Source organism: Nerophis ophidion, linkage group LG12, assembly GCF_033978795.1.
Source record: "Nerophis ophidion isolate RoL-2023_Sa linkage group LG12, RoL_Noph_v1.0, whole genome shotgun sequence".
Classification (NCBI taxonomy): domain Eukaryota; kingdom Metazoa; phylum Chordata; class Actinopteri; order Syngnathiformes; family Syngnathidae; genus Nerophis; species Nerophis ophidion.
The window spans coordinates 4,105,215-4,120,544 of record NC_084622.1 but is presented as its reverse complement, the minus strand read 5'-3'; the positions used below and the strand labels follow the sequence as shown (position 1 = coordinate 4,120,544).

General features: G+C 40.5%; 1 protein-coding gene across 1 annotated transcript in view; it reads left to right on the top strand.

Annotated features, from left to right (window-relative positions):
- Positions 1-15,330, top strand: part of LOC133562902 (protein kinase C-binding protein NELL2-like) — a 382,068-nt gene that overhangs the window by 51,903 nt on the left and 314,835 nt on the right. The window contains exons 5-6 of the mRNA XM_061916727.1: positions 4,258-4,363; positions 7,836-7,964. Coding sequence (XP_061772711.1) covers positions 4,258-4,363; positions 7,836-7,964 — 235 coding nt within the window. The remainder of the gene's footprint in view (positions 1-4,257; positions 4,364-7,835; positions 7,965-15,330) is intronic.

Below are 15,330 nucleotides of genomic sequence, written 5' to 3'. Positions count from 1 at the left end.
AAACCCCGTTTCCATATGAGTTGGGAAATTGTGTTAGATATAAACAGAATACAGAAAATGATTTTCAAATCATTTTCAACCCATATTTAGTTGAATATGCTACAAAGACAACATATTTGATGTTCCATCTGATGAATATGTTTTGTTTTGTTTTGTTTTTGCAAATAATCTTTAACCTTAGGATTTGATGCCAGCAACACGTGACAAAGAAGTTGCGAAAGGTGGCAATAAATGTTATGATCCGCTGCCCGGATCATATTTTGATTAGATTTTTGAGTCTTTTGTGTTTTCTGTTGGTTTTGGACTCCTTCAGTTCCTGTTTGTGCACTTCTCAGTCGGTTACCTTAGTTACGTATTTTTTTCACCTGCCGCTTGTTCCGGAAGCACACCTGTTTTAGTAATCACTGACATTATTTAAGCCTGCCTTCTCCCGTCAGTCAGTCTGGCTTCCCTAATTTGTTCTCATACAACAAGTAACGACTTCTTTTTTCCTGCACTACCTGCTAGCTTCCACGCTAGGCTCTTTTGTTTTCTAGCTCCCATGCTAGCTCTTTTAGTTTTGTCAAAGTCTGTTTTTTTGCTTAAATAAATCCTTTCCTACCTGCACGCTGTGTCCGAAGCCCGTCTGCATCCCTGGGAGAACAAATCCGCAACACCATGCGACCAGGTCTTTATAGTAGGAAGAAAGCAAGAAGAAGTTCTCTCGTAGGTCGGAGGTCGATGAAAGTGCGTGGATGGTCCTCCGAGCGATGGAGGCAGAGACGCTCCGCTGTTCACCAGATAAAGACATGATGTGGGGACCTGGAGGTTTTCTGGTCCCGATCAACTCCATCTGGCCCGGGGAGGTCCACTCTCAGCCCGCTCGCACTTGTCAGCGAAAGTGGAAGTCTCAGAAGAAGGCTTCGGCTTGCGAAAGAGACAAGAAAATCCCGCAATCCTTCCCTCCGGAACACAGCCATCATGAAGCAGCCCAGTCTTCCTCGCCGCCGAAGTTTGGTAATCTCATCACTCACTTTACCAAACAGTTTACTGAATCGGCTGTCAGTCAGCTAGAGACCGGCGCGGATGACGTCACCCCGTCCACCGGTGATGACGTCAGAGACGAATAATTTTTTAAAAATTCAGTAAATTCTTTTTGTCAGCCAGTCACAAATGACTTTAATCCTTCAATTAAAAATGATCAGGACATTTTTTTTAAATTTAAATCTAGTCAATCCCAATCACCTGTTTGTTAGACTCCGCCCCTAAGGACTCCATCCCCACCCACATCAGTGGCCTTTTCCTCTCTTCCTCCCAATCAACCTCAGGTGGGAGTTGGGAAAATACTTTTTGGACAATTGAGAGGGGAGGGGTCTACCCGCCTCCTGACCTCCCTCCACCCACTCTTAAGGACAGCTCCAGACCACAGGAAGCGCATCTGGTATCCGCTTCTTGAGGGGGAGGGGGGGGGGGGGGCTAGTGCTGGTAGCCGCAACCTCCGGCGCGACAACCACCACCAGTATTCCGGTCCGCCAAGCCGCAACCTCCAGCGCGACCACCTCCACCTGCACCACGGTTAACACCTGTCGCAAGTTCACGGCTAGCATCAAGTCCAAGTCCACGGCTAGCATCAAGTCCAAGTCCGCGGCTAGCATCAAGTCCAAGTCCACTGCGAGCACCAAGGCTGGTTTCCACACTAGCACCTGCACCAAGGCTGGTTCCCACACCAGCGGCTGCACCAAGGCTGGTTCCCCCACCAGCACCTTCTCCAAGTCTGGTTCCCACACCAGCACCTGCTCCAAGTGTGGTCCCCACACCAGCACCTGCTCCAAGTCTGGTTCCCACACCAGCACCCGCTTCCACGGCGATGACGGCTCCGCCTCCTGCTTCAACGACAATGACGGCTCCGCCTCCTGCTTCCACGACAATGACAGCTATGCCTCCTGCTTCCACGGTGATGACGGCTCTGCCTCCTGCTTCCACAGCGACGACGGCTCCGCCTCCTGATTCCACAGCGACGACGGCGCTGCCTCCTGCTTCCACAACAACGTTTCAGCGACCTCGAGCTGGCCTGCTGCACAAGCAGCAATTTAGGGAACTGTAGGCGGCTCTTTCAGAGGTCAGTAAATGGACGCCAGGGGCGCAAGCAGCAGCGACACCTAAGACCATGTGATAGAACTCTCCGGCTGCTGAACTTCTGGCGCCACTCACGCCCACCTTCTCGGCGGCCACCATTCGACAATTGCAGCAGCGGCTTTCCGTTCGCCGCCGCCACCTGACTTGTCCCCGGTGGATTGATTTCTATAGGCTAGTAAGGTAAAGTGTTGTACCTTACAAGTTTCGGCTACCTTGCTTCTGCAGCCTTCATCAGAGGTGTCACGTGATGTTAGCGTGATGTTGTCTGTGACGTGTTATATGGATTGTACCATCAAGTGTTGTCAGGTACAACACTTTACCTACTGGCCTATATATATCAACCATTTATAAATACACGTCAGTAGGCTATATGAACCTCTTCAACATAACATTTAACTATGTATATATGTTTCCGAATTGGTTTAACCGCCATCCGCCCAAATCTATTTACAATAAATATTTTCGTCATGCCACCCGCCCGACCCGCGGTTTATCAACGGACTCCGTGGTTGTGACCGCAAACCGCGCATCTCTAGTATGGATGGTTTGCTTCCCCCTTGGCCCGGATGAGACGATGTTGAATATTTCCAAAAACAATGTGGACTCGTCAGACCACAGAATACTTTTCCACTTTGCATCAGTCCATCTTAGATGATCTCGGGCCCAGAGAAGCCGGCGGCTTTTCTGGATGTTGTTGATAAATTGCTTTCGTTTTGCATAGTAGAGCTTTAACTTGCTCTTACAGATGTAGCGACAAACTTTATTTAGTAACAGTGGTTTTCTGAAGTGTTCCTGAGCCCATGTGGTGATATCCTCTAGAGATTGATGTCGGTTAATGTTGGTTTCCAGCCATGCCGCTTACGTGGAGTGATTTCTTCAGATTCTCTAAACCTTTTGATGAAATTATGGACCGTAGATGTTGAAATCCCTAAATTTCTTGCAATTGCACTTTGAGAAAAGTTGTTCTTAAACTGTTTGACTATTTGCTCACGCAGTTGTGGACAAAGGGGTGTACCTCGCCCCATCGTTTCTTGTGAAAGACTGAGCATTTTTTGGGAAGCTGTTTTTATACCCAATCATGGCACACAACTGTTCCCCATTAGCCTGCACACCTGTGGGATGTTCCAAATGAGTGTTTGATGAGCATTCCTCAACTTTATCAGTATTTATTGCCACCTTTCCCAACTTCTTTGTCACGTGTTGCTGGCATCAAATTCTGAAGTTCAATGTCAATCAATCAATGTTTATTTATATAGCCCCAAATCACAAATGTCTCAAAGGACTGTACAAACCATTACGACTACAACATCCTCGGAAGAACCCACAAAAGGGCAAGGAAAACTCACACCCAGTGGGCAGGGAGAATTCACATCCAGTGGGACGCCAGTGACAATGCTGACTATGAGAAACCTTGGAGAGGACCTCAGATGTGGGCAACCCCCCCTCTAGGGGACCGAAAGCAATGGATGTCGAGCGGGTCTAACATGATACTGTGAAAGTTCAATCCATAGTGGCTCCAACACAGCCGCGAGAGTTCAGTTCAAGCGGATCCAAGACAGCAGCGAGAGTCCCGTCCACAGGAAACCATCTCAAGCGGAGGCGGATCAGCAGCCTAGAGATGTCCCCAACCGATACAGGCGAGCGGTCCATCCTGGGTCTCGACTCTGGACAGCCAGTACTTCATCCATGGTCATCGGACCGGACCCCCTCCACAAGGGAGGGGGGGACATAGGAGAAAGAAAAGAAAAGAAGCGGCAGATCAACTGGTCTAAAAAGGAGGTCTATTTAAAGGCTAGAGTATACAGATGAGTTTTAAGGTGAGACTTAAAGTTAATGATTATTTGCATTAAAAAAAAAATGTTTATCAGTTTGAACATCAAATATGTTGTCTTTGTGGCATATTCAATTGAATATGGGTTGAAAATGATTTGCAAATCAATGTATTCCGTTTATATTTACATCTAACACAATTTCCCAACTCATATGGAAACGGGGTTTTGAAAGATGAAATATTGACCAGAGAGTGATTGGTTTTTTTTTTATGAGGAATTAAATGAGTAAACGCACATGATGAATAATCAGCAGCTTGATTACATTGAGGCAAACAATTATAGCTCACCTGCACATGTCTGCTCTTCATAGGACAGGACAATGCATCGAGTGGTCCCCAGCGAGCCGTGTCCCGAGCTGAGGTGTCCAGAGTCCGAGCAGGTCACTTTGAGTGACCGATGCTGTAAAGTCTGCAGAGGTAAGGAAGAAGCCTCGCACACAGGTTTGCAGCATATAGACGATATCAATGTCATCAATTTGGCTGACAATAGAGCTTTTGACTCTGTCGTCGTACGGTGACAATGCATGTCGATGACACCTTCTAGCCGTGTCTTTCAAATTTGACTTTCAAACATCTGCGCCCTCAACGCTCCGTAGAGTCCCCGCTAGCTGCAATAAATAGACTACTGTACGTTTCCTGCAGGTAACATTATCACCGGAGAACGTGGAATAGCTAAACATGCTACAATGCACACCGTAGGAGGATACATTAAGCCAGGGTTCGTTAGCACAAAACGTTGAAAGAGCCCTAATGGACCAAACATACAAAAAACAAATCTGTCTGGAGCCGCGAAAAACAAAACGCCGTTTATCAGTCTTACAATGAAGGCAACACATGATGTAAGCTATAATAGCCTACTATCAAAAAGACTGTCGCAGGCTGAAGCAAATCTTCATTGACAGAAATGTAGAAATGTTATATATATATTCTGCACATTTTTACAACATTAAAAACCATTAGTAAATCACAGGATTTATTACAATCTTTGGCAAGCTTGGTAATGTTTGCTGTGGTCTAGAACAGACTTGGGCAAATTAAGACCCGGTGGCCACATGCGGGCCATTCGTCATGATCCGCGGCTTGGACCATGTCATATCCTGGTTTTGTTCGGTTTGTTTATCACATCCTGTTTGGTTTTGGATTCCTTAGTTTCTGGTGGCACTTCCTGTTTGTTTCCGTTGCCATAGCCACACATTAGTGTCTCTTGCATCTTGTTCTTCGTGCACACCTGCTCTGTGATTATCTACTTTATTTAAGCCTGCCCTTTTTGTTCATTCAGTCTCGCAGTCTAGTTTGCTGTCCGATGCAACAGGTGACGTCGCTATCCCCGATTGTGGTAAAGAACTTTTTGTATTCGTTAGCTTCCACGCTATTCCTCTATTTGTTTACCTAGCTCGCATGCTAGCGCTTTCTGTTCTTTCTAGCTCCCATGCTAGTTCTGTTGGTTTTTTGTTCCTAGTCTGTTTTTATAGTATAAATAAATCTTCATTTCTTACTTTCACGCTGTGTCCAGTCCGCCGGCACAATTCAGAGAACGCACCCGCATCACCACAATGCCAGCTAAGCGTCACACCGTTAAGCTTTTCAATCTGGCCCGCCGGACATTCCCAAATATATTTTTTAGATCTTTACATGTAAACACACTGTTATGTTCGTTTGTATTTTTTTCCCCCCATCCTTTTCCATTTTCAATCCTTTTTTAAAAATGGTCCAGGGAGCCACCAGGGGGGCGCTAAAGAGCCGCATGCGGCTCAAGAGCCGTCGGTTGCTGACCCCTGCATTAAGCCATGCGAACCGCTAAACTAGAGCTCTTGAAACGGGTGGGCGGATTGATACAAATACCAACAGTAATGACACTAGGTATAGTATCACTATAAAGTCAATATTACGGTGATTATGTTGATGATCACAAAATCTCTTCTTTTGAAAATAAGTCCCAGGACACAGGAGGACTGTAAGTGGAAGAACCAACGGATTTAAATAGTAGTTGTTTTTTTTTAGATATTTTGGACTATTGATTTAATTTTCTTCAAAATATTGTATTTAATAAAAGGGAATAAGGACCTACCCAATTTAAACATTTCTGTTACGTAAAGAGACGACACAACAATAAACAGAGCAATTGAGAGGACACACAAACATGACACAGAACAATTTAAAAATTAATCTCATAAATTTGACAACACAGTGTGTCCAATATTTTCACAAAGATAAAATAAGTCATATCTTTGGTTCATTTAATAGTTAAATGGGTTGGACAAACCCCGTTTCCATATGAGTTGGGAAATTGTGTTAGATGTAAATATAAACGGAATACAGTGCTTTGCAAATCCGTTTCAACCCAAATTCAATTGATTGCACTACAAAGACAATATATTTGATGTTCCAACTCATAAACTTATATATATATTTTTTGCAAATAATAATTAACATAAAATTTCATGGCTGCAACACGTGCCAAAGTAGTTGGGAAAGGGCATGTTCACCACTGTGTTACATCCCCTTTTCTTTTAACAACACTCAATAAACGTTTGGGAACTGAGGAACTGAAGCTTGGAAAAAGGAATTCTTTCCCATTCTTGTTTTATGTAGAGCTTCAGTCGTTTAACAGTCCGGAGTTTCCACTGTCGTATTTCACGCTTCATAGTGCGCCACACATTTTCGATGGGAGACAGGTCTGGAGACAGGAAATTACCCGCACTTTTTTTTTTACGAAGCCGCGCTGTTGTAACACGTGCTGAATGTGGCTTGGCATTGTCTTGCTGAAATAAGCAGGGGCGTCCATGAAAAAGATTGTGCTTAGATGGCAGCATATGTTGTTTCAAAACCTGTATGTACCTTTTAGCATTAATGGTGCCTTCACAGATGTGTAAGTTACTCATGCCTTGGGCACTAATGCACCCCCATACCATCACAGATGCTGGCTTTTGAACTTTGCGTCAATAACATTCTTGATGGTTCGCTTCCCCTTTGGTCCGGATGACACGATGTTGAATTTTTCCAGAACCAATTTGAAATGTGGACTCGTCAGACCACAGAACACTTTTCCACTTTGCAACAGTCTATCTTAGATGATCTCGGGCCCAGAGAAGCCGGCGGCGTTTCCGGATGTTGTTGATAAATGGCCTTCGCTTTGCATAGTAGAGCTTTAAGTTGCACTTGCAGATGTAGCGACAAACACTATTTAGTGACAGTGGTTTTCTGAAGTGTTCCTGAGCCTGTGTGGTGATATCCTTTAGAGATTGATGTCGGTTTTTGATACAGTGCCGTCTGAGGGATCGAAGGTCACGGTCATTCAATGGAGTGATTTCTCCGGATTCCCTGAACCTTTTGATGATATTATGGAGCGTAGATGTTGAAATCCCTACATTTCTTGAATATGGATTGAAAATGATTTGCAAATCATTGTATTCTGTTCATATTTACGTCTAACACAGTTCCCCAACTCATATGGAAACGGGGTTTGTAGCTCAAGTTCATGTCTTTCTGTTGTGTGGATGGAGGTAAACAGGCAACAATTAGTTTGATTAAAAAACAAAAACAAAAATCCCTTTGTGAGAGTTTAAAGGCTGGGAACCATTGACCTTTTCAATTTCGAAGACCATTAGATCCTCGCCCGTGTCTGAATGTGCTCATTGTTTGCCCTCCATGTTTGATTTTCTGACAGCATAAGTCTTTTGAAAGCATCGGAAACATCAAGGCTAGCTGGTCTCCTCCCGAGAGCGACATTCTATTCAGGAGAACAATCGCCCTTTCACAAACATCTTTTTTTTTTCTTTACTGGCCTAACAAGGAAACAGATCAATGGCGGAATTCTTAACATTCTGCTCTAGCATGTCTCCATTCTCCCTGTTAGGAATAAAAGTCCTCTTCCTGTATCTCCTTGCAGGTCATGACTTCTGTTCCGAGGGTCACGGCTGCGTGGAGCACTCGGACTGTGTTAACCTGGAAGCCGGAGACTGCTGCGTTTGCAAGGATGGTTTCCGTCCTCTGCGAGACGACAACGCCTTCTGCCAAGGTACGACCGTCTCCGGTTAGCCGCAATAAGACATCCGGATCAAGGGGTTTGCCACAAGTGTGGCACAGGCATTGTCCCTTCCAAGGACACAGTATGGTCGGGGCCTCCCTTATGTTTGGAGCAACTGATTCTGTGCCATTTTCTGCTTTACTCTTTGATATATGTACTCAAAACCATTCATTTCTGCCTTTAAAACATACTCAGTGCCTGCTTAGTGGTTAAAGCAGGGGTCACTAATGCGGTGCACGCGGGCACCAGGTAGCCCGTAGGGACCAGATGAGTCGCCCACTGGCCTGTTCTAAAAATAGCTCAAATAGCAGCACTTACCAGTGAGCTGCCTCGATTTTTCAATTTTTATTTTTTTTTACTAGCAAGCTGGTCTCGCTTTGCTCGACATTTTTAATTCTAAGAGAGACAAAACTCAAATAGAATTTGAAAATCCAAGAAAATATTTTAAAGACTTGGTCTTCACTTGTTTAAATAAATTCATTTTTTTTTACTTTGCTTCTTATAACTTTCAGAAAAACAATTTTTGATAAAAAATCCAACCCTAAAAATGATTGAAGAATTTTTAAACACATATACCTTTTTACCTTTTAGATTCCTTCCTCTTCTTTCCTGACAATTTAAATCAATGTTCAAGTACATTTATTTTTTTAATTGTAAAGAATAATAAATACATTTTAATTTAATTCTTCATTTTAACTTCTGTTTTTTTGACGTAGAATATTTGTGAAATATTTCTTCAGACTTATTATGATTAAAATAAAAAAAAAAATAATTCTCAGAAATCTAGAAAATCTTTAGAATCAAATTTAAATCTTATTTCAAAGTCTTGAATTTCTTTTAAAAATGTTGTTCTGGAAAATCTACAAGAAATAATGATTTGTCTTTGTTAGAAGTATAGCTTGGTCCAATTTGTTATATATTTTAACAAAGTGCAGAATGGATTTTAACCTATTTAAAACATGTCATCAAATTTCTAAAATTTGTCCTAATCAGAAAAAATTACTAATGATGTTCCATAAATTATTTTTTTAAATTTTTTCAAAAATATTCGAATTAGCTAGTTTTTCTCTTCTTTTTTTCAGTTGAATTTTTAATTTTAAAGAGTCGAAATTGAAGATAAACTATGTTTTAAAATTTAATTTAAATTTTTTTTCCTGTTTTCCCCTCTTTTAAACCATTCAATTAAGTGTTTTTTTCATCATTTATTCTCTACAAAAAAACTTCCGTAAAAGGAAAAAAAATGTACGGCGGAATGACGGACAGAAATACCCATTTTTTTATATAGATTGATTTATTAAAGGTAAATTGAGCATATTGGCTATTTCTGGTAATTTATTTAAGTGTGTATCAAACTGATAGCCTTTCGCATTAATCAGTACCCAAGAAATAGCTCTTGGTTTCAAAAATGTTGGTGACCCCCGGGTTAGAGTGTCCGCCCTGAGATCGTTAGGCTGTGAGTTCAAACCCCGACCGAGTCATACAAAAGTCTATAAAAATGGGACCCATTAGCTCCCTGCTTGGCACTCCGCATCAAGTGTTGTAATTGGGGGGTAAATCACCAAAAATGATTCCCGGGCGCAGCTACCACTGCTGCCCACTGCTCCCCTCACCTTCCAGGGGATGATCAAGAGGATGGGTCAAATGCAGAGGACAAATTTCCCCACACCTTGTGTGTGTGTGACAATCATTAGTACCGGTACTTTAACTTTAACTGTACATCTGATGTTGGCTTAGCAAGTATTCTTTATTCCTCTTTCAAGCTGCTCTGAAGTCTAAATTAGTGCATTAATTACTAATAAGCCCGGAACTGCATCATTTTTGAAATTTTACACCAGTCCTTTTTAAATAGTGATGTGATGCCAGGGGATGGGGGCGTTTGACCTCGAGGAACATGTTTTTTTTTTTTTTGCCTTACCAGAATTTGAGGAAGCGTATTTCGTTTTTGGCTTCACTGTAACCACGGTGGGAAACGATGAAAGAACGGTGTGTTGTTATTAACATTTAAGGAAACCACACACCGTTTTTTCCTTAAATGTTAATAACCTTGCAATGTTATGAAGAGGTGCATTTATAACTTTTTTAGACAAAATATACTACACCATTATGAGAGACAATAACACACAAGTCATTTTTTTTTTAAAGATTCTAAAGATTAAAAACACGCTCGCAAGTTGCGGCTAATGGGAGTCTCCAATGTTGCTTTTAAAGCCCTCAAAAACATTTCCAAAACCCTCCATCAATGTTTTATATACACACTGCAAGTATATATATATATATATATATATATATATATATATATATATATATATATATATATATATATATATGTGTTTAACAGATACATTCATAACAATATGTAATATGTACAATATACACACTGCAAGTGAATATATATATAATGTAGTAATAGACACCTTCAAAACAATATGTAAATGTACAATATACACACTGTGAGTATATATACAGTATATAATGTAGTAACGGACACCTTCACAACAATATCAATCAATCAATCAATCAATGTTTATTTATATAGCCCTAAATCACTAGTGTCTCAAAGGGCTGCACAAACCACAACGACATCCTCGGTAGATACGGCATAAGGGCAAGGAAACCTCACCCCATATGTTTTATATACACACTGCAAGTTTATATATAATGTAGTAATAGTACCTTCATAACTGTGCAATATGCACAATATACACACTGCAAGTATATATATACTGTGGAAACAGTCATCTTCATAACAATATGTACAATATACACACAGCAAGTATATATATATACTGTCGTAAGAGACACCTTCATAACAATATGTAATATGTACAATATACACACTGCAAGTATATATATAATGTAGTAAGAGACACCTTCATAACAATATGTAAATGTATAATTTACACACTGCAAGTATATATATAATGTAGTAAAAGACACCTTCATAACAATATGTAAATGTATAATTTACACACTGCAAGTATATATATAATGTAGTAAAAGACACCTTCATAACAATATGTAAATGTATAATTTACACACTGCAAGTATATATATAATGTCGTAAGAGACACCTTCATAACAATATGTAATATGTACAATATACACACTGCAAGTATATACATAATGTAGTAAGAGACACCTTCATAACAATTTGTAAATGTATAATTTACACACTGCAAGTATATATATAATGTAGTAAGAGACACCTTCATAACAATATGTAAATGTACAATATACACACTGCAAGTATATATGTAATGTAGTAAGAGACACCTTCATAACAATATGTAAATGTATAATATACACACTGCAAGTATATATATAATGTGGTAACAGACACCTTCATAACAATATGTAATATGTACAATATACACACTGCAAGTATATATGTATTGTAATACTAGACACCTTCATAACATTATGTAATATGTACAATATACACACTGCAAGTATATATATATACTGTCGTAAGAGACACCTTCATAACAATATGTAATATGTACAATGTACACACTGCAAGTATATATATAATGTAGTAAGAGACACCTTCATAACAATATGTAAATGTATAATATACACACTGCAAGTATATATATAATGTAGTAAGAGACACCTTCATAAGAATATGTAAATGTACAATATACACACTGCAAGTATATATATAATGTAGTAAGAGACACCTTCATAACAATATGTAATATGTACAATATACACACTGCAAGTATATATGTAATGTAATACTAGACACCTTCATAACATTATGTAATATGTACAATATACACACTGCAAGTATATATGTAATGTAATACTAGACACCTTCATAACATTATGTAATATGTACAATATACACACTGCAAGTATATATGTAATGTAATACTAGACACCTTCATAACATTATGTAATATGTACAATATACACACTGCAAAGATATATATACTGTAGTAAAAGACATCTTCCTAACAATATGTAATATTTTTTATACACACATTGCAAGCATATATATAATGTAGTAAGAGACACCTTCATAACACTATGTAATTATGTACAATATACACACTGCAAGTACATATATAATGTAGTATTATGATATGATAAATGGGTCCAAAAAGGATTTGATAAAGTTGTTATTAAATACTTTTTGGTCCCATTTGCTTTTAACAAAATAAATCAAGTATTGTGAGTATATATTACCTTTCTGTATTTGAATCTGAAGCAGCAATAGCTATCCTCCATGTAAACGTACTTTGTATGATCACATTCATTTTGTCTTAAAAGTCCAGTTGAGAAAAGTATTTCATCTTAGATACAGTATATAATCATCCATATTGGCAGAAACATTCATTTAATTCAATTTCATTCCAAGAAATCAAACAATATTTTTGCATCCGACAAAAATCACCCACAAACGCTGGCTTACACTAATAAAAATGCCATGTTTGTTATAAATACAGTTTAAAAAAAAAATAAATAAAAAAAAAGCTGGCTTCTGCTAGAGAGACCTGTGTCTGCTAGCTTGAGCGCCCCCACTTCTCCCGGTGTGGCGAGTCCGAGTACTGCTGAAGCATTGAACTGCAATTTGGCAATATATCGCCCCCTACCTTGAGGCAGCAAGTACTTGCTGCCTCAAGACCTGCCTTTTCCACGTGGCAACAAGCATGCACCCCCTCGCACACACACCCAATACACACTGTGTGTAGCCGTGGAGGCACCGCCTGTGTCTGCCTCACTTCTCGTCTGCTGCATTGTTTTGATCAGGAAATATGGAATTTCTGCGATTTGACCATTAAAATGATCAAAATATACAGGAACCACACCAAAATCACATAGAAAGCATAAACTAAAAGAGAAATATTAAAATGTATTTTATTTTATTACTTTGTTTTGGAACATCTCATGGTTAAGCCACCAGGTGGCAGGTGAGGCACTGCCTCACTTGCCTCCCCTGACAGCACGTCAGCATGACACCTTAATAACAATATGTGAATGTACAATATACACACTGCAAGTATATATATACCGTAGCAACAGACGTCTTCATAAAAATATGTAATATATTTTATACACACATTGCAAGCATATACATAAGGGGTCAGCAACCCGCATGCGGCTCTTTGGCCACTCTAACGTGCCTCAGCTGCATACGGCTCAGCTGCATAATCGCCAAACCCCCCGATTGTTTCGGGGGGTTTCCAGATTTTGGTGACTCTCCCGGACATCACCCGGGTTTAACATTCTTCGATTTTCACTCGGACTTTTGACGTCCTCTACAACATGTCATCGCCCGCCTTTACACCATGCTATCTGCGTGCCAGCCGGACGCATGCATCTTTCTACTTTTATCGTCACACGTACAAGATTGCAAGGCATGTAGTCAACAGCCATACAGGTTACACTGAAGGTTGTGATATAAACAACTTTAACACGCTTACTAATATGCGCCACACTGTGAATTCACACCAAACAAGAACGACAAACACATTTCGGGAGAACATCCTCACAGTAACACAACATAAACGCAACATAACAGTTACCCAGAATCCCTTGCATCCATGACTCTTCCAGGCTATATTATACACCCCCGCGTCCCCAGCCCCGCCCATCTCAATTGACGCACGGAGGGGGGGTTTGTGCTAACTGGGTGTATAATATAGCCTGGAAGAGTCATGGATGCATGGGATTCTGGGTAAAGGCTGGGCGATTTGTTTATTTTATGTATTTGCATTCTGGGCGTCAGCGAGTAAAAAATCCATAAATTAGCCGCACCGTTTTAAAAGCCGAAGGGTTCAAAGCGTAGAAAAAAAGTAGCGTCTCATAGTCTTGTATATAGGGTGCACTAAGGGATTGTCCAAAGCTTTTTTCACTGCATTTGCCATCTGCTGGATATATTGGGGCACTTTTTCCACTTTGCAAATCTTGAGTAACATCGACAGTTAGTGTTTTTTGGAGACATGGAATACCTAAAACTATCTGTTATTGACGGCAATGTTTTTTGTTTTTTTTTAAGCTGCAGCAAAGCGACGGTAATTCTGGTGTAAACAATTAAAATGACTCTACCACTTGCCCTCGCAGGAAAAAAAAAGTCGACTCGTGCTGAACTCGCGCATGTATCGCATAATCCTTTTGAGGCGGTGAGGCGGTAATCCTCTCATTATCTGTGCCCACAACACGCGCTTAGCGCTTCCCGGAAAGAATTTTAGTAGGCTGCCGTTTGTCCTCTCATTCTTGTTGATTAATTTGTGATTTAGAGCCCCCCGCTTTATGTTTGTAAGCATTAGGCCTCGCTCCGCTGTGGGTGATGGTCCAGCATCCGTGAAAGGACAGATGTCTGCAGCCATGTTGTTGTGACATTCATCACCAGCACTGCCCTTCACTTGCTTTTCAGTCTCTAACATTACATTAACATAAGCGTTCAATTCTCCAAATGTCTTACATGTGCCTTTTTTCGAAGAATGTGTGGCATATAAGATGTTCCTTAGCGTTCCTTACTAGAAATAAGTGCCAATTTTTGCTTTTGTTTTGGCTTTTTGCGACACTCTGTTCTAGCTGCTATGGTTAACTTCTTTTTACAATTGCATGACCAATGTTTAACCATTTAACAACGTTTGACATGACTATTTTGGTGGTTAACTTTTACAACCATTATAGTTTATGTTTCTCCATAGTCTTTGGATTTGTTTAACCTGCAGTGTGTTTGCTTTTTTAGTACACTCCAAAAAAGGACAAGCATTTACAGGAGCTATATGTAATACTTTTACGCCAGGGGTGCCCATTACGTCGATCGCGAGCTACCAGTCGACCGCGGGGGGTGTGTCAGTCGATCTCCAGCCAGGCTTTTAAAAAAAATAGACCTAAAAATTAGTGATCATCAATCTTCACCAAGACGTCACTTAAATGACATTCACGGTACCGGAGGGTCTTGTGAGATGACGCTGGCTGCTCTAAGATCATTATTATTAAAATATGACCGAGAGGAAGACGAGAAACACTTTTTATTTCAACAGACTCTCGCGCCGTACCTTCCATCAAAACTCTAAAGGCCGACTGCACATTTCCTATCTTCACAATAAAAGCCCTGCTTCATGCTGCCTGCGCTAACAAAATAAGAGTCTCAGAAAGCTGGCGTGCACAAGCGATCCCTCAGAAAGCTGGCGTGCACATCACTTGTGCACGCCAGCTTTCTGAGACTCTTATTTTGTGAAATAAAAGTGTTTCTCGCCTTCCTCTCTGTCATTTTTTCATAATAATGAACTGGCAGCAGCCAGCGTCATCTCACAAGACCCTCGGGTGCCGTGAATGTCAATCAAGCAAGCTACGGAATTTGCCGCCAATGCTTGTCTTGTAAAGTGTATGGAAGCTG